Source organism: Manduca sexta, chromosome 17, assembly GCF_014839805.1.
Source record: "Manduca sexta isolate Smith_Timp_Sample1 chromosome 17, JHU_Msex_v1.0, whole genome shotgun sequence".
Classification (NCBI taxonomy): domain Eukaryota; kingdom Metazoa; phylum Arthropoda; class Insecta; order Lepidoptera; family Sphingidae; genus Manduca; species Manduca sexta.
The window spans coordinates 2,392,206-2,414,247 of record NC_051131.1 but is presented as its reverse complement, the minus strand read 5'-3'; the positions used below and the strand labels follow the sequence as shown (position 1 = coordinate 2,414,247).

At 36.6% G+C, this 22,042-nt stretch overlaps 2 protein-coding genes and 1 pseudogene across 2 annotated transcripts in view; all 3 read left to right on the top strand.

Moving 5' to 3' along the window:
• LOC115450076 (somatostatin receptor type 2) overlaps positions 1-22,042 on the top strand; it is a 144,841-nt gene that overhangs the window by 94,052 nt on the left and 28,747 nt on the right. The window lies entirely within an intron of this gene.
• LOC115450078 lies at positions 1,816-1,934 on the top strand (annotated as a pseudogene).
• Positions 10,988-12,418, top strand: LOC119189551. Its single transcript, XM_037439570.1, has 2 exons — positions 10,988-11,567; positions 12,045-12,418. Exons 1-2 carry the CDS (start codon positions 10,988-10,990, stop codon positions 12,158-12,160), a joined length of 696 nt encoding a protein of 231 aa, XP_037295467.1. The 3' UTR covers positions 12,161-12,418.

Here is a 22,042-nt window from a genome sequence, read left to right as displayed (position 1 = left end):
GTCTATAAAAACAACTATAAGAAAACTTGAAAAATTAATTAGTAATTATAATGCTTACCTGTAATGCCTCGTTTAGACTATCGCCAAATAATTTAGCGAATAAAAGTATGAATTATGAGCAACGAATACACCCAAATAAGCTGTTTACACACTCGTGTTCGTGACTATTTGTCTGTACTCGGCAAGTAACTAAATCAGGGAAACAAGAAACAAGCTCACCATATCGTTGTCTCTGTCGAACACCAGTAGTGCAATAGTGATGACACTTATGTACCTAACGTCAATCTTATTTTACAATCTACGTTGACAGTTTAAAACACGTCCTATTAATATTGAAAGTAATTATAAAAAATATAGTATTGTAATTATAAAGTTAATAAATAATTGAAAGACATAACGGATAGATCATGAATGTACAATATATGAAATCTATTAAGTAAGAAAAGTCGTATTAATAATCTTCGCAAGTCTTATCATAAACATCCTGAATAACTGTTATAAAATATCGTATGAATTGCTCCATAACCAAACCTTGCTATATTAAACGCACGTTAATCAAGAACAAATAAGACTAGCGCGTTGTAAATCTGGCAACGAACCAGTGCATCACCGGTCGCATTGTTTACATTCGTACAACTTTAAAATATTACCCTTGAGATATTTAAAAATCCGTATCCATCGTGCGCTTTCAACAGCTCGTTTGTCGATCGCGAACAATAAGACCGCGATGTATCGCGTGTGTGGTGTAAACATTTCGTAAATTATGCGTGTTTTGTGTTAAGAAGCGTGCTCGCCATCGATCACTGCCGAACGTACATTAATTAATAATGAATTTAAACACCGGCTGAATTTGGGAAGGCACATGACTACATGCGTCTACATCTCTTGTGTGCGGCAAAGTACTTGGTCTTTGTTGTGTTTTAGTGTAACATCAATTTGCAAGCGTTACATGTTCCTTTTTGATATCCAGTGTAACTACAGGGAATTGTGACGACATTTCATTATGTCAAGTGTAAACGTATGTGCATAATTTAATATTTTAAAGTTCTGATTGGTTCGTGGATGCAGAGTCGTGGACTCGTACCGCTTACCATCAAACACCGAAATCATAATATAAAACAATTATTTTAAATAAGCTCCTACTTGTGTATAGGCCGGATTTTAAGGTAATTTTTGTTATACACAAATACTATATGATTAAGGCGTTTGCCTGTGGTAATAAACAGTAGCAACACAGAACTGTGAATGTTAAAGCATTGCCTGGCACTGCACTGCGCAGTTGTATTAAAATCTGTTTTGTTTGGCAACTCTTCCGAACGGTATCCATTCACGCGGCAAACATTCCAACAGGTCGTTGTGTTCCCACCAACGTTATCATAAAACCGAATGTGTGTAAAGTTTGTTAGTTTAGATCCACAGCGACCACTTTCTGCTGTAACAGATACTTCGAACAAATATAGGGTTATGACCTAAATACTAACTCTAAAAGTTGGCCAATTTGTGGAGGAATATTACAAAATTAAGGTATTTTTCCACATTATTTGTATTATACATACTTAGATTAGAAACAAAGCTAGGAAATCAGACATCATGCTGCATGCGATTCGGCGGAATTTTTAATCTGAGTAATGAGAGCTCCGAGATATTAGATGTTAAAGTACGTAATGCTGTTTTCAGCAGAAATTGTCAAAGCGCGGAACCCAGCTTGAAAATTCCATTTACGTGAAACCTGCCTCGTTTAATATCGTATGCTATCATTTGCATACATTTTCGCAAAAAAATATTATATTGTGTAAATTATCACGATACTAAACAACAATTAGAAATATCACGTTGAATATACCGGTTCTCGTCCGATCACCGAATTGAAGCAACGTCGGGCGCAGTCAGTACTTGGATGGGTGACCGCCCGGGATCACCGCGTCTTGTTTGCTTTTTGTATTCTTGGTTCAGTGAATATTTAACATAAAAGTTTTAATAAGCGGAATAGCAAACCGCCACGGCAAGCCACGGCTCATGCGGGTAAAATAATATACAAACGAAATTAAATTTATTCTTTATACGATATCAAAATGAGAAAAATGAAACTGAACAATTTTAACAAGCTAAACAATATAAAATTTAATTAAAGACTAACGTAATTGTTGCTTAAAAAAGCAGCTTCCAAACAAGCTTGCAGCCAGGTGGTGACGGATTTAGAGTTCTGTGCCAACGAAATTGGGACACTTGATGACTGATTATAATGACCACCTCCGCGCTGTCAAAAACAATACATAGAGAATATTGGACACGTCTTGTCTCAAATAAAAGCTGGTTCCAGGAGCACGTCTGTTGATATTTACTATCTTAACCGTTGTTTGAGAGACAGTGACAGACGAGACAATGATTTCAGCGAGATATTTTATAATTTGTGAATTTATTTTAACCACCACTCATTTTTAGAAAATTAAAAGACTCCATTGATCAATCTGAGCATTGCCTATCAGTAAAATAAAAATTGTTAAGACTTTTCCTCAGTCAATCCTGCTATTTCTAACAGGCAGGTCTTCCCGAACTAGTGGAGTTGTGTAACAAACATTTACGATCTAATTATACGTACAGATATTATTGGTAAATCAGTTTTGCTTATGGAATGGATGTTTACACAGTGGAATAGTACCCATTGTCCTAAACACGCGCCATCTGTACAAATAATATTAATATTTGCGTTTGTAGATGGGATAAACAAATCACTGGAATAAGCCATTAAGCTATTGTTGGTTTGTTGCAAAACGGTTTAATATGCGGTCTATGGAAATCTTCGAGAAGCAAAATGGTTAATTTCTTTTTTCAACGAAAGCACGGCAAAATATCATCGCTACGCATGATGTTAAATTAAATGTCGCTAAATAAAACTCCGGTAAGAAATAAATACATACACAAATACGCCGACCTGTCTAATTGTTTCTTCACAATCCATACATGGTAGCTCTTTCTTCTGTTCTAACGATGAACCTTACTGCCCCAGTTAGAATGGGAGTACGGTTTTATTGGATTTCGTCTCAGTTTTGGTCTGTCTAGATGGTAGAGAATTTGCTTCCGCTGTTTCGAATCCCCACTCCCTTATATCATGTTACGCATTAGATACGGTAACGAGTATTGGGATTATTTGCTCCCATTATTGATGACCGCAACCATATCAACTCGAGCCGCCTTGCGATTTGCGACTGGACTATTGCCGCAAAACTTTATAATTCTTATTTTTATCTATTAGTATTTATAGTTGATCTATTTAAAATGTAATTTATTATCTTTACTTCTCCAACGCGACATTTTGCAAATCAATCATTCATTTACGTTAAGTTTTCTCTTTAATTGGATCAAAATATTTCCAAAGAAAAGTTCAGACAGATAAATCCCTATTGAAATATTTGTGTAATTATTTTTTTATAATAACTTTGGATCAACTTGTAAGTCTCACTACTTTTGATAGCATAGGCCCTAAGACGAGGGATTAGGTCATCTAATGTAAAGTGGTTCACAATGGCAACAGACATCCACCATACCAGAAGAAACATAGACGCTCTTCCACCTTAATTCAAAGGAATAGGAAATACAATACTGTACGAAATTTGTTAATATGGACCTCACAAAAATTTGTTCAAGGTTCCAACGATTCTGCTCGTTACCCAGTCACCGTATCGCTGCGATGTTCGTCGATCCATGTGTCAGGTCATGCATGTATAATACACTCATATAACACTCCCACTGCATGTCTGTCTATCAGTCTGTCTAGACTTGTTTTACGATCTAAATATTATGAAACAACAGTTAAATGTTGTACATTCAGTCCGTAAATTAAAACAGAACGGTCAGGCAGTTCGTGTTTTTGTAACTGAAAAATTCAAATTTAAAAATTGTTACACTGGACGGCTAAACGAGATCTAAATTACTTGGTCGTGTAATTAAATACGTAACATGCCTTGACGAGGCCCAAATATTTTTAATTTTTAAACACACATTTTTGTTTTAATGTGGGACGTTTTTTGTGTATTTGTAGTAACCTTTGCTTGCGGCTCCATTTGCATTTGTCTTTTTTTCTTGCTTAACTCTTGCATTCCCCAATCAATTATACTCATTCTCTTTTCGCCTCTGGTAGGCAGTAGTGGCCCAGTTTTTTGCGCCCTACCGAGTACGCAATACAACTACGCCAGGCAGTCATAGAATTTAAGACCACCTAGGTGTTACCCGCGGCTTTGCCCGCGTGAAAAGCCTCTCCCGCTACAAAAGCAACCTGTATCTCCCGTGGTTGTATGTTACCGGTATAAAAATAGTCTATGTATTATTGCAGGCCATGATCTACCCGTCATTATGAAGCTAAAGAATTTGTATGTATTTTTGAACGCGCTAATCTCCGAAACAATTCGGAATTTGACATGAGATTGTGCATTACCTTTGTTCTGTAGTAATTAAAAAAAATATATTTGAAATCGGAAATCTTCGTAGTTATTTTTTAATTTTGTGTGAGTTCCACGTTCACATTAAATATTTAGATTATAATAATTGAAATTTATTCAATGTATCAATGAACATGTCTATCGAAAATTATGCTTCGAAAGGCAGTCTCGCTTCAGTGTGTTAAATTATAACTTACTAGCTTTTGCTCGCGGCTCCGCCCGCGTTATAAAGTTATTCAGGCTAAAGTTTTCTGTTATAAAAATAGTAGTTTCCCGGGAGCCTATGTTCTTCCCAGGGTCTCAAACTGTCTCCATACCAAATTTCATCTTAATACGTTAGATAGTTTTTGAGTTTAACACGTTAAGGCAGACAGATGCAGCGGGGGACTTTTGTTATATTATTTAGAACTTTTTAAGTGAAACAATCCCGTCATACATCATTGTTGCATAACTTTAACCGTTTACGCAGCGCAGGCAACGGAAGCTCTCAAAACTCATAATTTTCCCCGTTTTTGCAACATGTTTCATTACTGCTCCGCTCCTATTGGTCATAGCGTGATGATATATAGCCTATAGCACTCCAGGAACAAAGGGCTATCCAACACAAAAAGATTTTTTCAGTTCAAACCGGTAGTTCCTGAGATTAGCCATTACTGCTCCGCTCCTATTGAATATAGCGTAATAATATATAGCCTATAGCTCTCCACGAACAAAGGGCTATCCAACGCAAAAATAATTTTTCAGTTTGGACCGGTAGTTCCTGAGATTAGCCATTACTGCTCCGCTCCTATTGGTCATAGCGTGATGACATATAGCCTATAGCACTCCACAAATAAAGGGCTATCCAACACAAAACGAATTTTTCAGTTGAAACCGGTAGTTCCTGAGATTAGCCATTACTGCTCCGCTCCTATTGGGTATAGCGTGATGATATATAGCCTATAGCACTCCACGAATAAAGGGCTATCCAACGCAAAAAGAATTTTTCAGTTTGGACCGGTAGTTTCTGAGATTAGCCATTACTGCCCCGCTCCTATTGGGTATAGCGTGATGATATATAGCCTATAGCACTCCACGAACAAAGGGCTATCCAACGCAAAAAGATTTTTTCAGTTTGGACCGGTAGTTCCTGAGATTAGCCATTACTGCCCCGCTCCTATTGGGTATAGCGTGATGATATATAGCCTATAGCACTCCACTAACAAAGGGCTATCCAACGCAAAAAGAATTTTTCAGTTTGGACCGGTAGTTCCTGAGATTAGCGCGTTCAAACAAACAAACAAACAAACTCTTCAGCTTTATATAATAGTATATAGATTTATCAGCATTTTTATTTATTTATTTACTATAATAGGAACATCAACAGTCTAATACACTTTACACAGGCTTTATAACTAACTAGCTTTTGCCCGCGGCTCCGCCCGCGTTATAAAGTTTTTCAGGCTAAAGTTTTCCGTTATAAAAGTAGTAGTTTCCCGGGAGCCTATGTTCTTCCCAGGGTCTCAAACTATCTCCATATCAAATTTCATCTTAATACGTTGGGTAGTTTTTGAGTTTAACACGTTTAGGCAGACGGATGCAGCAGGGGACTTTGTTTTATAATATATTTTTTTAAACTTTTTAAGAGGAACAATCCCGTCATACATCATTGTTGCATAACTTTAACCGTTTACGCAGCGCACGCAACGGACGCTCTCAAAACTAATAAATTGTCCCCGTTTTTGCAACATGTTTCATTACTGCTCCGCTCCTATTGGTCATAGCGTGATGATATATAACTAAGAGCACTCCACAAACAAAGGGCTATCCAACGCAAAAATATTTTTTCAGTTTGGGCCGGTAGTTCCTGAGATTAGCCATTATTGCTCCGCTCCTAATGAGTATAGCGTGATGATATATACTTATATATAGCCTATAGCACTTCACGAACAAAGGGCTATCCAACGCAAAAATAATTTTTCAGTTCGGACCGGTATTTCCTGAGATTAGCCATTACTGCTCCGCTACTATTCGGTATAGCGTGATGATATATAGCCTATAGCACTCCACGAATAAAGGACTATCCAACGCAAAAAGAATTTTTCAGTTTGGATCGGTATTTCCTGAGATTGGCCATTACTGCTTCGCTCCTATTCGGTATAGCGTGATGATATATAGCCTATAGTACTCCACGAACAAAGGGCTATCCAACGCAAAAAGAATTTTTCAGTTTGGATCGGTATTTCCTGAGATTGGCCATTACTGCTCCGCTCCTATTCGGTATAGCGTGATGATATATAGCCTATAGCACTCCACGAACAAAGGGCTATCCAACGCAAAAAGAATTTTTCAGTTTGGACCGGTAGTTCCTAAGATTAGCGCGTTCAAACAAACAAACAAACAAACAAACAAACAAACAAACAAACTCTTCAGCTTTATATAATAGTATAGATACATGTACTAATTAAAGATGTATACAACATTGCTTGAGAAAATTGCATACTTAGATTAACCGCTAACTGAGGAATACAATATAATATAAATGTTATAACGTACAAATATTATATTTTAATATAAATATTGTTAGCTGTCAATTCGAAATAAGGAGGGTAGCAACTGTCAAACGTCACCAAATACCTATATAAGAGGTGGGAAATCAGTGTGCCGACTCATTCTGCCGACGGACGTGCGCTCGAGAACATCTCCTAGAAATTCAGTATTTTGTAGGATTTAAGTAAAAAGATATTTATTTAATAGTAAGACTGATTTTTGTAACCTCTGATAATAATTTGTGATTTGTTAATAATTATTTCCCTTTTTTTCTGTTAATTGTTTTTATTTTTTAGTAAAATTCCATCTCATTCCTAAAATCAGAAGTGGGATTGGACGCTGTTATAACCGCTCTAAGCCGATTTCTGAATTTTTCGTGATGTCGAGTAAAAGACGAGTACCACCGCGAGAGCGCGCGTCCCCGTCTAGTTTCAGTAGCTTAGTTGCTACAATAGATACGGTCCTTAACCGCTTAACGACGCTGGAGCAAAACATCAACGCCTCCGTAAATGGCGTGGTCTCACTGCCGGTTTCCGCGACTGTGGCGAGCTCGGAACGCACAAGTTCGTCGCAACCACCAGTCGCGCCTACGTTAACACTCGCAATGAGCGAGCCACGCGAAGAAAGTGAGTAGCATCCCGAGCGCCAGCGGCAGCTCCGTTGAACCAACATCGGCATCAACTCGCATCACCGAGCGTCTCATCGAAGCTATAAGATCTATAAATCCGGTGAGATCCAATCATTATTACGTGTCTGATTTCGATCCAAGCATTCATGACATCGGTGCATGGTGTGACGAAGTGGATCATGCCCGTTCACTAAATCATTGGGACGAAAAAGAATGTCTAGCTCGTGTGGGACTATCCCTCAAGGGCGACGCACGCACATGGTTACGCGAATGGACTAGTAACAATCGTACTTGGTCCAATTTCAAATTGGAACTCAGAGTCACTTTGTCCGCAACGCGTTGACATTGCGAACATACTTTTTGATGTTATGTGTAAAGAATCAGATAAGTACTCTACGTATGCAGACTATGCGCGAAAATCATTATTACGTTTACGTATTGTGAAGGGATTAAGTGACGAATTATTGTGCGCGATTATTGTACGCGGCATAAAAGACCCACAAATACGTGCAGCCGCCACTAACGCAAAGTTAACACCAGACAGCATCGTGGAGTTTTTATCAATATATGTGAAACCGAATCGGTCAGGCATGAATAATCAGACGCGCAGTGAACAAAATCGTAAACGTTCCTTTGCAAGCACAGATACACGTTTGCGATGCTATAATTGTTATCAAACCGGACATAAAATTCAATATTGCCCAAAAAGAAGTAAGATTGATAATTTAAACAATGACAGAAACCAAAACAAATTCACGGTTACCCCTGAACATTCTAAAAACTTTAGTCCTAAAGTAGTATGTACATTTTGTAAAAAAATAGGTCATACCGATGATAAGTGCTTTGCAAAAGAACGTTCAGTAACTCGAAATAAATCTAACGTCAACTTTTGTCGCGAAGTTTCATGCGATCTTACTAAAAACGACGTTACAACGGCAGTGATTAGTGGGATACCCACTGACGTGCTGATCGATAGTGGTTCCAGTATATCTTTGATATCGAATAACCTTGTCAAATATTTCTCATGTCGCCTGAATCCGAGTTTTTAAATATTACGCGGTCTGGGTGGAGTAGAAATACGCTCTGATTATTATGTTACTTTACCAGTAGAATTTAGTGATGTGACCTTAGAGGTAGATTTATACGTTATCCCACATGATTACCTCAGTACTCCAGTACTTATTGGTACAGATGTACTAAATAGAAAAGGTATCGCGTATGTTCGGACGGTTGATTCACAACGAATAATTAGGAGTAGTTCTTTCGTTAATATTTTAACACACGGCGAAGCGACTGATCAGTTCATGTTAATTAAATCGCCATTGAGTGGGGAGGAAAGAACTAGTCTAACATTAGTGCTAAAAAAATACTCGAAGTTCTTTCTCAGTGGTACGGCTACAACCACCGTAAATACCGGAGAGATGCATATTCGGCTCACTAGTCTAGAACCCATTAATTATCGACCGTACAAACTATCATACGATGAAAAATTACGTGTTCGGGAAATTATTAAAGATTTAAAGGAAAAGGGTATAATCCGTGAATCAGAGTCCTCTTATGCGAGTCCGATTCTCTTAGTAAAAAAAAAAAGACGGATCCGACAGAATGGTAGTTGACTATCGAGCCTTAAATAACATAACAGTAAAGGACCGATACCCTCTTCCTTTGATCAATGATCATATAGACAGGCTCGGAAAATGTAATTATTTCACTGTGTTGGATATGGTGACGGGTTTCCATCAAATTAAAGTTAACGAAGATTCCGTGCATCTAACTGCGTTCGTAACACCCGAAGGGCACTTTGAGTATCTCAGGATGCCTTACGGTCTTGCTAACGCCCCTGTAGTCTACCAACGAATTATATCTAATACATTAAGGTCTTTTATTAATACCGGTCGGGTCCTAGTTTACATTGATGATGTCATGTTACTAAGCGACACTGTACAGGACGGCTTGTCTTTGCTCGATTCTGTTTTGGAAGTTTTGACAAAGGCTGGCTTTTCAATAAATTTAAAAAATGCAACTTTCTCACAAGCGAAGTAGAGTATCTTGGGAGAACGATCAGTGGAGGTCAGGTTCGGCCGAGCTCACAAAAAATAGAGGCTCTTACAAAATCTCCGCTTCCTAAAACCGTAAAGCAAGTGAGACAGTTTCTCGGCTTAGCCGGCTACTTCAGACGGTACATCCCGGGATACGCTATTAAAGTGGCTCCCATCGCTTCATTGACTCGCAAAGATGTAAAATTTCATTGGGGCGAGGATCAGGAGAGAGCACGACAAGAAGTCATTTCAATTTTAACCAGTGAGCCTGCGCTGTTAATTTTCGATCAGTCCTTGCCGACCGAGGTCCACACAGACGCAAGTTCATTAGGATACGGCGCTGTGTTGATACAGGTAGGGAAGGACGAGCGTAGACACGCAGTAGCATATTATAGTAAAGTTACTGTAGGTGCGGAACCCAGGTACCACTCCTATGAATTGGAGACTCTTGCTGTAGTCAAGGCCTTGCAACATTTTCGACAGTACCTAATTGGTAAACATTTTAAGGTCATTACCGATTGCAACGCCTTAAAGATGACTCGGCGTAAAAAGGATCTTCTTCCTAGGGTGGCACGTTGGTGGATGTTTCTACAGGATTACGACTTTACGCTTGAGTACCGAAAAGGTCAGTTTATGCCACATGCTGACTATCTTAGCCGTAATCCAGTTAACTTATGCACCGTACAAAAGCCCCTTAACTGGGCACAAGTAGCACAGACCGCGGACGATGAAACTGTCGGTTTACTCGAAAAGCTTGATCAGGGTGAATTAGATAGTTCACGATACATAAAGAAAAACAATTTGCTCTACTATAAGTACAGCCCCATAGGTGAGCAATCGCGACTATTGTGTTATGTTCCTAAAGGCTTTAGGCTAAGCTTGCTACGTGTATTTCACGACGAACATAGTCATATTAATAGCGAAAAGGTGCTCGATTTAATATTAAAACATTTTGGTTTCCCAATATGCGCCAATTTGTAAAAAAATATATAGATCATTGTATTGTGTGCCTAACGCATAAGAAAGTGCCACGTGCGCCACTACAGCCAATAGTCTCATGGACGAAACCGACAACCCCGTTTGATACAGTGCACGCAGACGCCCTTGGCCCTTTACCTGAATCAAATGGGTACAAATACATACTTATTATAATCGACGCTTTTACGAAATATTGTTTCTTGTATCCTATGTATAGACAAGATAGCATAGAGCTAAAACGGGCTTTCACTAATGCGGTGTCAATTCTTGGTAGCCCGCGATTAATAGTATGTGATAGAGGTAGAATGTTCGATAGTTCCGACTTTGGTGAATGGGCAGCAAATTTTGGTATTCAAATTCATTTTGTCACGCCAGAAATGCATCAAGAGAATGGCCAAGTAGAAAGATATTGCCGAACAGTCCTGAACATGCTTAGGATAGAAGTAAATCATAGACACGAATCCTGGTCCGATGTACTTTGGAGGCCACAATTGGTGTTAAATGTCAACAAGCAGAAAAGTACTCAATGTTCAGCGCTCAATCTGCTTATCGGTAGCGATGCAACCACTCCTGCTATCAATGCCCTCATCCGAGACATAACCCTTGATGGCTCCTCGCCGAATCGCGAAGCTTACCGTACAATGAGACGGCAAAGGACTGAGGATTTACTAGCTCAAAATCAGGCTAAACAGGATGCGCGTGTCAATAGAGACCGGAAGGCACCTAGGCCTTTTGCTGTGAACGACAAGGTTTTTGTCAAAAAATCCTCTCAAACTACTGATAAACTGGACAGCGGCATCCGGGGTCCATACCGTATTCTAAAAGCATTGCCTAATAATCGCTATGAGTTACAGCTTCTGGCGGGTTCTTATGGTAAAATTACACAAGCCGCAGCCGAATACATGATACCATGGCAAGGCGAGTGGACCCCTGAGACATGTTCAGCTTTTTTTGAATGTAAGTTCTATTCTGTTACATTAGTTACATCAATGCCCAAGAGACATGTGTACTATGTACCAATGTATTATCGATGATTTCATTTCGTGTAAGTCCTTGTGTGGCATCGATGGTTTCATTTCGTGTAAGTCCTTGTGTGGCATCGATGGTTTCATTTCGTGTAAGTCCTTGTGTGGCATCGATGGTTTCATTTCGTGTAAGTCCTTGTGTGGCATCGATGGCTTCATTTCGTGTAAGTCCTTGTGTGGCATCGATGGCTTCATTTCGTGTAAGTCCTTGTGTGGCATCGATGGTTTCATTTCGTGTAAGTCCTTGTGTGGCATCGATGGCTTCATTTCGTGTAAGTCCTTGTGTGGCATCGATGGTTTCATTTCGTGTAAGTCCTTGAGTGGCATCGTGTGTTAAAATTGCACATGTAGAAGAGTACCGTGAGGTTAATAATATTTAATTAGTGACCATGTTTATTCTCTAATCCAGGTCATGAAGATGTGACAAATGAAAACGCACAACCAGAGGAAGGACCATCAGTTGAAGACAGCATCGGGGACGCTGCTCTGTCAGGAGAGGCCGTGTTAGCTGTCAATTCGAAATAAGGAGGGTAGCAACTGTCAAACGTCACCAAATACCTATATAAGAGGTGGGAAATCAGTGTGCCGACTCATTCTGCCGACGGACGTGCGCTCGAGAACATCTCCTAGAAATTCAGTATTTTGTAGGATTTAAGTAAAAAGATATTTATTTAATAGTAAGACTGATTTTTGTAACCTCTGATAATAATTTGTGATTTGTTAATAATTATTTCCCTTTTTTTCTGTTAATTGTTTTCTTTTTTTTAGTAAAATTCCATCTCATTCCTAAAAATATTATATTTTATAAATCTATTAAAGGAATCGAAAAATATTTGTATTCCAAATTAAATACTTTCAGACTGTTATGAAAAATCTTTGATCATAATAAAATAAGAAAAAACCATAACAAAATGACCCTATAAGGGTTTAGTTTTTCGCATGAGATACAAAACTTAAAAATAATCTCACCTGCTGATATAATCTTGAATACCACAAAGCAATTTCATCGCATATATATTTACATTTCATACCAAAACAGGGATAACGGGTCGCTCATTTATCTGAAAAAAGTCCAACGATTTATGGGTAGCCGATTTTGTATTCACCGAACGATGAATCAAATTATGGAAATAAATGACTTTAAGTCTTCGGTAGTTAGTCATTTGGTTACGAAAATATTTTGAACGAACTATTTATATTGGTGAGCAGGCTCCATTTACGATAATCAGTAAAAAATATATAGGACAAAAATAAACATAAACTTGGAAACAATTATTAAAACAAATTCATATCTGAATAGAATTTGAATTTTAATCTCATCTCTGTGTTCCATCAAGCAATAGTACGCCATCATATTAATGGCCTTGATATCTTCTTTCCATCTCTTTTATGTCCAAATGAAACCGTTCACCTTGTTCTTAACTGTAGTAGCCTAGATTTTATGGAAAACAATCAATGTGAGACTTCAAATAATCAATTTTCAGACTCATTTTACAGCGAAAATTTTTGTAGGCGTTTAACATTTCCTGGACAATATTTTAATACTCGGGATTTATGTGTTACCTAGAAAATAGATACGACATTTTTAAGCCATACCAGACATGTGGTTCCAAGGTTGTAATTTTTTTTTCAAATTCTGTACCCCTAATCAATTTTCAGATGTCGGGTCCCGTGAATATTCCCTCTTTCAATTTCGCATCAGATAACCTAGGCAAACATGAACGAAGATACTTGAAAGTAATAATGAGCTACAGGTATCGATACAAATTTATTGCCGATATGCCATAGGACAGCCTTTAAGCTTTTTTGAAGATTTTATAAAGAGTTTTTATCACAGGCGAAAGGCAGGTTAGTAACAATACACTACAACTACAGGATGGTTGGTCATAGAGTGTAGAATAGAAATATAGATCATGGAATAAATTTTGTATAAAAAAAAAAAACGAACTTACCGATCTTTATGAACTATTATATTTATCTATATAGAAAATGAATATGACGTGACATGTTGAAACAAAGTTCATATTTGCTACATGCAGACCAACATCTACATGTTTGTGAATTTATTTAAAAAACTTTTTCATCCCATACCTGAGTAATTGGCGGATCGTGTTACGTGCGTTCATTCGTCAGGTACGGCGCGTGTAGCAGCCATTACTGACTCGTTCAATGTTCCTGCTTTGTGTTAGCCAAGGGCGTGTTTAAACAATTATGCTGTACTAGGTTTTGCTCGCGACTTCATCCGCGTAATGAAGGTTTTCTGCTATAAAGGTGTCTAAAACACTTAAAGACGCCAGCGCCATCTAATTGTTAAATCAGATAAAAAAAAACATTTTATATTGGAGTACATTCAATGGGTAAAAGTAGCCCTTGTGTTAATCAAAGTTACGATCTACCCGTATGCCAAAATTCATTAAAATCCGTTTAGTTGCTTCTAAGTTGACTTCTAATAAACGCATGCATGCGTACCATGCAAATATTTTCACATTTAAAATACTATTAAAAGCGAGAGTGAGATTTTATGAGTTTCATTTTGTGATATAAACACTGTACCATCATAGTTAAATACTTGGCCTACTTAAGGCCTGCGTGCCCTTCGCCTTTTTGTAAGTAAAGCATGTGTATTATTACCAAGGAAATAATATTCCTAAAAGAAAAAGAAAATTGTAGGAGCTGTCAAACAAAAACATACAAAAATTGTTGCCAAATAAAGCTAAACCACTGAAAGTCCACAGAATTCAGTTTAATCTAGTTAAATATTTCGATGTTGAAACAGTAAATTTAAACTCATGGACGTTCAATAAACCCATTAATGTATTTTGGTGATGTTTTCTATCAGATAGAGTCAAAGACAGGCGGCCGCACGCGAACTGAACAATTGGGGTAATCTGGAACATGGACAAAGGGGCGGCAGTGAAAGGACTAGACGCGGCGTATTACAGCCTCGGGACAGATTCCCCTTTAGTATGAAGCCGCTGGAGTAATAACGGTGAAATATGTCAACTAGAGCGAATATGGATGAAGGGGTAAATAGGAACAACAATATTTATATTGCACCAATTGTACGGCTTAACTCACATCATTCCATTATTAACAATTATACTTTTACACACACCATCACGTATTTATCCCCGAAGGGGTAAGCAGAGGCGCAACCTGGGCACCCACTTTTCGCTAAGTGTGTTCCATCCCATGATGTGATAGGGAGCGAGCCTATCGCCAAATCGGGCACAAATTCCAGACACCGGGCTGATACTGAGCAGAAAAACTCAAATGTCACTTTGCTCGACCCGGGATTCGAACCCAGAACCTCAGAGTGCTGTCGTACCATGCACGCAGCACACTTTTCTTTTAACAATGATCAAATTTTAAGTTAACAATTGGCTGGATGCTGCTGTACTTTTTTCGCCTTATCTTATATATAAAATTCTCGTGTCACAATGTTTGTCTCCGTACTCCTCCGAAACGGCTTTACCGATTTTAACCAAATTTTGCATGCATATTCAGTAGGTCTGAGAATCGGCTAACATCTATTTTTCATACCCCTAAGTGTTAAGGGTTGTCCACCCTTAACATTTTTTATAATTCTATACAAATTTTTATTTTTTTTTTTTTTATTATGTCGCATTAAAAAATACATTCAACCCTAAATTTATACCCTTCTATCACCAACCCCTATTTTTTGTAAAAAAAAAATGTTAAGGGTAAAACAAAGTCCCCCGCTGCATCTGTCTGCCTGAACGTGTTAAACTCAAAAACTACCCAACGTATTAAGATGAAATTTGGTATGGAACAGTTTGAGACCCTGGGAAGAACATAGGCTCCCGGGAAACTACTACTTTTATAACGGAAAACTTTAGCCTGAAAAACTTTATAACGCGGGCGGAGCCGCGGGCAAAAGCTAGTTTTAATATATTATTCTTATAATTTATAGTAAATTATATTTTTCGGAGATGGATAAATATATCATGTAAGTTAGGTGCGCAGTCATCACTGCCTATGATGATGATGATGATGTCCGATAAAAAGATAACAAGATTGAGAAGGACTATTGTCCTAGGATTTGTTAGGTGTCTGCAAATCTTACTAACAATGCCGAGTTAATAATAAAAAATATTCCGTTAGATGTAACTATTCGTTCAGAATATACATTGATATTGGTAATTACTATTTACACCAATTAATATTTCTTTTGATGTTAAAAATTATACGCACATGATATGGTTTTTAGTAATGTATTTTTGATTTATTATGTTTATATAGAGGAGTAAGTTAATTTGTAGAGAATGAAACTGAAAGCTATAACTAAACTTATTTCAATTCGTTTATTATCATTATATTGTAAAGCGGCATTATTCTTTAGTAAAGTCAGCTAAGTACTATTTGTAGTGATTAAATAATTTTCAATTAAGTCTCACACAATTGAACAAACAAGTCTAATTCAAAATTATGAATGGTCATTACAATAATATTCATTTACGTTGAAGTAATTTTCACAAACAAAGATTAACTGAAAATTCGTAAAATGCGCGCGGAAAAACTCATTGAGAACAAAGTTTACGTGAAAATGTGCATGGTTGGAGGTCGAGTGGGTTCCGATAAATATTTCAATTTCCCGCCGGCGGTCAGGCGCGCTGGCGGGACGGAAGCAGGGCGAGAGCGGGACGGAAGCGGGGCGAGAGCGGGACGGAAGCGGTGCGAGAGCGGGACGAAAGCGGGGCGAGAGCGGGACGGGAGCGGCAGTACCCCTCGTCAACCATTTAACCGCTGAATTTCAGCGTTCTATTCGAATTGTTTGGGGCAAACATATTTGTACGTTTATTCTATTGATGGCGAAACTAGAATGTTTTATTTTGGTATTGCTTTTTGTTCCTACAACATAGAGCTCATCATTTAAAATTTTAGGACGAAATTATTGAGACCGTGTGTGTTAAATATCCTTACATACTGCACTAGGCTGTAGGTAATTTATTACAATATTTGAATCATCTCTATACTATAATACAGATAAATATAAATTCTATATAAGAAAATATAATCATATTCTAGTACCAATTTACCTCAATGTACCATTACAAATCAAACTATTATCCTAATATTGTTATACAAAGCTTACTTAATTAACTCTGAGTATTAACATCACGTGCTATGAATGGGTTTAAGATTCAAAAGTGGCATACATACAAACATGCATACTTACATATATACTCGTATAGGTGTCGTTGTAGCCATATGTTAATCGATACTTACTATTTCAATTAATATGAATTTGAAAAGATTGTTAGTTGTTTTTTTGTACTTGTGATATTGTATTACGGCGAGTATTGCTCGCTACAACCTTCAAACCAAAATATAGCTTGCATAGTGTTTCGAGCCAGAATTGAGCCGAGCTCCAATGATGTTTACAATATTCATTTTCCATTATAAATTCCGACTAATTTGATGATTACATAATAGCGGACATTATGAGATTATGCATTAGTACTAATAATCCATTTAGATGTTACGCAGACGGAGCAATTTTTATTTCTCAAAATATTTCATAATTGCCAACTACTAAAAATCAGTCTCGCTATGATATTAACGGTTAAGTAACCGTGTAGTAACTTCCATGGTAAGCTGAAGCAACTGTTATTTGGCAAATGAAGCTTGCCTTGCAAAGGATAGCCTCAACAAATATTACACGTGCGGCTGACTCTAAAAAACATGTTACAAATTCGTAACCTTTTTAATTATAATTATTTAAAAAACATCGTAAATATTGATAAAAAGTATTCGATTTTGGTTTGTCATAATATAATTGGCAATCCGATGGACATAAATGATTGCCGAAAACAAATATTTCAACAGAACGTCTGCTTGTTAAGTTTTCCATGTTGGAAATGAAATAGCCGTCTGCGCAACCCCTTAAACTAACGGCACCTACTTTTAGCCCGCTGTATGCAAATTGTGTTTATTGGCAATACGCAGTGGTATCATAATAAATTCATAGCCGAATACCAGTATACTAATGCAATTACGATGTTGTTTTGCACGTGCGAATACCTACAAACAAAGTGAATTGAATAATTTAAATAGAATATAACCGTTATTGAAATATGCAAAACTAATTTATCTGAATAATCTAAATTACTCAATATGATTTTCAAAAAGCTATATAGTATATACACGGTTCATGCATAATTCTTCCAAGCATGCAGATTTGTACCTAGATAGAAGGTAGGGAGACTACAATACACATACTACATCACAACATACTTTTATATCCCGACTCATGATACGAATGCAGTTCCTCACACACTCCAAAATTATATTACCATTAGTCTAATGAGAAAAGTTATCAATAGTAAACTCAAATATCATCCATAGCGTCGCTTTTATTTTAATTTTATTATCGTAGATTCACCCAATTTCCCATATGAAAAATGCATGACGAATAATTTGAGACATGCTTGTGGTGTTCCCAATTACCCCATTCACAGTTACCCCGCTTAAAATACGACAATGTGGACCGCTATCGGCATCAGAATAACCATTTGTTCCCAATTGGTGCAATGCGCAGCGGCGGTTATCCGATTTTAATTACATTTTATGCAGCAAAAAGTTAAAAAAAAACTCGTGTGGAAAACTTTTGGGATAATGACTACGTTAAACACTTTACTATGCAGCAATTTTATATTCGATTCAAGTTCGCACGATAGCGAATCCTAGTTTTTAAAATTAGAAAACGTTTCATAGAATTTCTTTTTTAGAAATGCATTTGTACATAATATTTTATAATCCTCTACTTTCACAACCAATTCTTGTACATAAATACATGGGTACTTCAGTTTTGTATCTATAAAGTTTTACATTTATTTAGCATTTAGATACACCCTCTCCAAATAAGAAATAGGTATTAAATTTATTCAAACAACACCATAATCCGTCAGAAATATTTTATGGATCACATAAACATTTATCTCGTTGTGTGGATCGAACTCGCGACCTTTTGTCTCACAATCAAGTTGTCAAACTAGAGATACCTTACCAAGTAAAATATTAACATTAATAAAATACATGTACCTATATTATATTAATATATCATTGTGGCCTATTTGCTTTTTAGTTACAAAAGGCCATTGTCGCTACCAGCAAGACATATATTAAAGATAAAAAATTTACTGACCTTATCTCTAATGTCTACTTCGTTTGTCATCTGCATAAATAATACTGGATTAATGTTTTTATTATAATTTATTGCTTTGTTATATGTATAAGTATTTGATATAAGCTCTACGGAAGAGCTAGCTTAACAGTGTTAATATAAATGCTTGATAGGACATTAATTTAAACCAAAAGCATAGTTACTGGATTTAGTATGGCCACCAAGGTTACTGAAGACCTAAGATAGACTATTCCCAATGAATTCCCAATTTTACTGAGTTAATAATACTCAATCTGTTCTTGTATTTACTCTGTTACCATAATATTTAATAATAATATCACTTCAAATGTCGGAAAACAAATCTTTCTACAAAGACGCTCTAATGCCATAAGAATGGTACAACAAAGGAAATCAATGTACATTATACGGCCAGATGTTTAATCCAAGACTTGTTTGATCACAATAAGATTGTGTGCGTTAGAAAATTAACTTCGTTTCCATAAACTTAGCATCAAAGTGATCTTTGAAAATTAAAGTGTGATAAAAGGTTACCTATTTGGTACATTAAACTCTTTTAATTCTATTGGCAAAATAAAATCACCTGTTCCTTAATATATTGCAATTTAAAAATCTTGGCAACCATGGTTCTTGCGACTTTAATATCTATTCCTAATACGAAACTACAAAAGTATTGACACTTCGGGGCGCTGCTCGTTCTCAAGACACTAATCATTTATTTCACTCAAGTATAAGAGCAACAAATACGACAGTTGTCCATGCTGTTCCCAGATAAATCAAATGACTACTATCGAAATTAACTGGAGATTTGATAACAGGCGGGTGATATTTACTTCAACATGCTGAAATAGGCCTAATAATGCAAAGTAATATTTTTTTTTGGTATCTGTAAACCTAAACCTAAACCTAAACTTAAACCTAAATCAAAGCCGAAACCTCTAGTAAACAATTACCATTTATTATGTCCACAGAAAATAAGTCCGTTGGAGGGTTAGCTCTTTGTAAATAGATGATAGCTTAAGATGGCATTATAAAGAGAGCCTTCAGCTTGCACAAACAAGGCCCGATCCGTAAATTAATTCTTGAATGCAAGATTTCCGTGAATTCGTTGTATATAAAAAGTATTATACATTTTAATCGATTTTTTTATTGTATTAATTAAATATTTCCAATTCCGGGAAAGAAATATTGTTTCAACAATTGAAAAAACATAAAACATGATAGTATATTTATACAATATCATTCTTCTGAATAATATTTCAAAACTATTATTTTATTCATTAATTATTAACGTGTCTGTATAAGTCTGCAAAGAGTATTGACTACTTACCATTAGATAGACCACTTACCTGTCTGACTACATTCTGATAAAAAAAAACACCAACACCATAAGGACTTTAAATTACAAAATCTGCAATACACGTCTTCCTAAGACAGAACATGTTATCTCATAATGAAACTACACTAATCACAATGTCCTTCAAATCGGACCACAGTATATGATATTTTAGCATAGCAGACTAACAATTACCGATTACCCCTTCAAGAACATTAAAGTCGCAGTCTATATATCAATATTACCCCAAATAATTGTTATCTGAAGTATAGAGACAGTTGCCACTAATAAAACAATGTCCCTAAAACCATAACACATAATTTAGCATAGACAGTCGAACAGTTACTGAATACCCCTTTAATGTGTAAATCCGCCGTCTATACATGTTACCCCAAATAATTTATGTGCCAATTTTCCATACAGTTGGCATCAGGAGTTTGGATCGCTGCGAGACTGTTAGTATAATCCTCTGGTAATTCTGTGCACGGCCGGTCGCTAATACCGACGTTAATTGAACCGTCCGACTGAGTCCGCGTCCGGTAATATCCCACTGCTGCGTCGTGTAAGTGTATTAGTGTCAAAGAGCTAAGATTATGTAACCGACGCGGGATGTACGCTGTGTACCAGATTTATGGAAATAGGCTCCGTGAATGCTGGAACGTACCTTACAAATTATAATAGCTGCCGTGTAGTCGCTTGGCCGTGCGAAATTAAATTGTATTACGTAGGATACAAAGATTATATTGATAAAACATTAATTATAAATGAATATTAATACAATTAGCCTAAAATACTTTGAGGAGTCTTTTGATATTAGTTTGCTATATATTTTTATTTTGACCTAAATAAAAAGCAACAAATTTTATATTTCAGAATTGATTAATTTATATGCTATTAACCGCGCAGTTAATGTTAATATAGCTCTAATTTGTATTATTTTAGATATCAACTATATTTTCGTCTCGCATACTTTGTAGATTATAATGTTTTTGAATGACTTTTGACTTCCTGCTTCCTGACCAAGTGTTGCTATAATATTTTCTTATTCGCTACTGACAAATAAAATTAAAACTTTTTTGTAAAAACACACGACTGAAATAAAATTATTTGAGCTCGCAACCACAATGCTAAGTGCATTTAACGCTACATAAACTAGAAATAAAGTCTGTTTTTAAACACTAACTTGAATTAACACGTCGGAATAAACTCCTGAAAGCTTTTATAATTATCACGCTGGAAGTGTCAGCGTGTTCCGGGCGGGCTAAACTGGCATTGTTCGGAGTGACACGTTAGCGCCGCTTCGGTTACATTGCTCAGTGTATTGCATTAAGCGAAGTACCGGCGCGTACACGACGAGCGTTGTAATGCGACTAATGGGCATTATCGTTAGCTACAATAGGGTAATAAAGGGCGTCGACGTGCACAATTAACGTGTCAACTGCAACAAGTTAGCAAACTGGCTGCGGTTTCGGTGAATAAGATTCCAGCTGAATGTTGGTTAATTCAAAAGCATGCCGTTGTTAGCTCCGGTATGTAAGTGAGAACAAATATTATAATTATACCTGATATATATTATCATGATATGTATATTATCTTATGTTGTGGAGTCGCAGTAATTATATCTGCAATATGATTAGTCCGTTTAATTGGATCATCAAGATTTGTGTTAAGTGGTAATTAGATCTTGCGGTTTGTATGACTACTGACCCAACCTTTAGCTATGAATATCTATGTTTTAATACTGTTCTTGCTTAAAACATATCTGTATATTATGTTTTAAGTACTATGTTGCCTTTTTATAGTAGTGGGCCATCATCGAGTATATGTGGTAAAAATGTAAACACATTGACTAATATTATTAGCTCACCTTGTCTATGAAATATAAGGCTCTTCTTTCGAATCACAA

What these genes read in the sequence shown, in the direction of transcription:
- LOC119189551 (XM_037439570.1), top strand. Translation starts at nt 10,988, where the DNA reads ATGCATCAAGAGAATGGCCAAGTAGAAAGATATTGCCGAACAGTCCTG. An exon ending in ATGTTCAGCTTTTTTTGAAT is followed by an intron (nt 11,568 to 12,044) that starts GTAAGTTCTATT and finishes TCTCTAATCCAG; the next exon opens with GTCATGAAGATGTGACAAAT.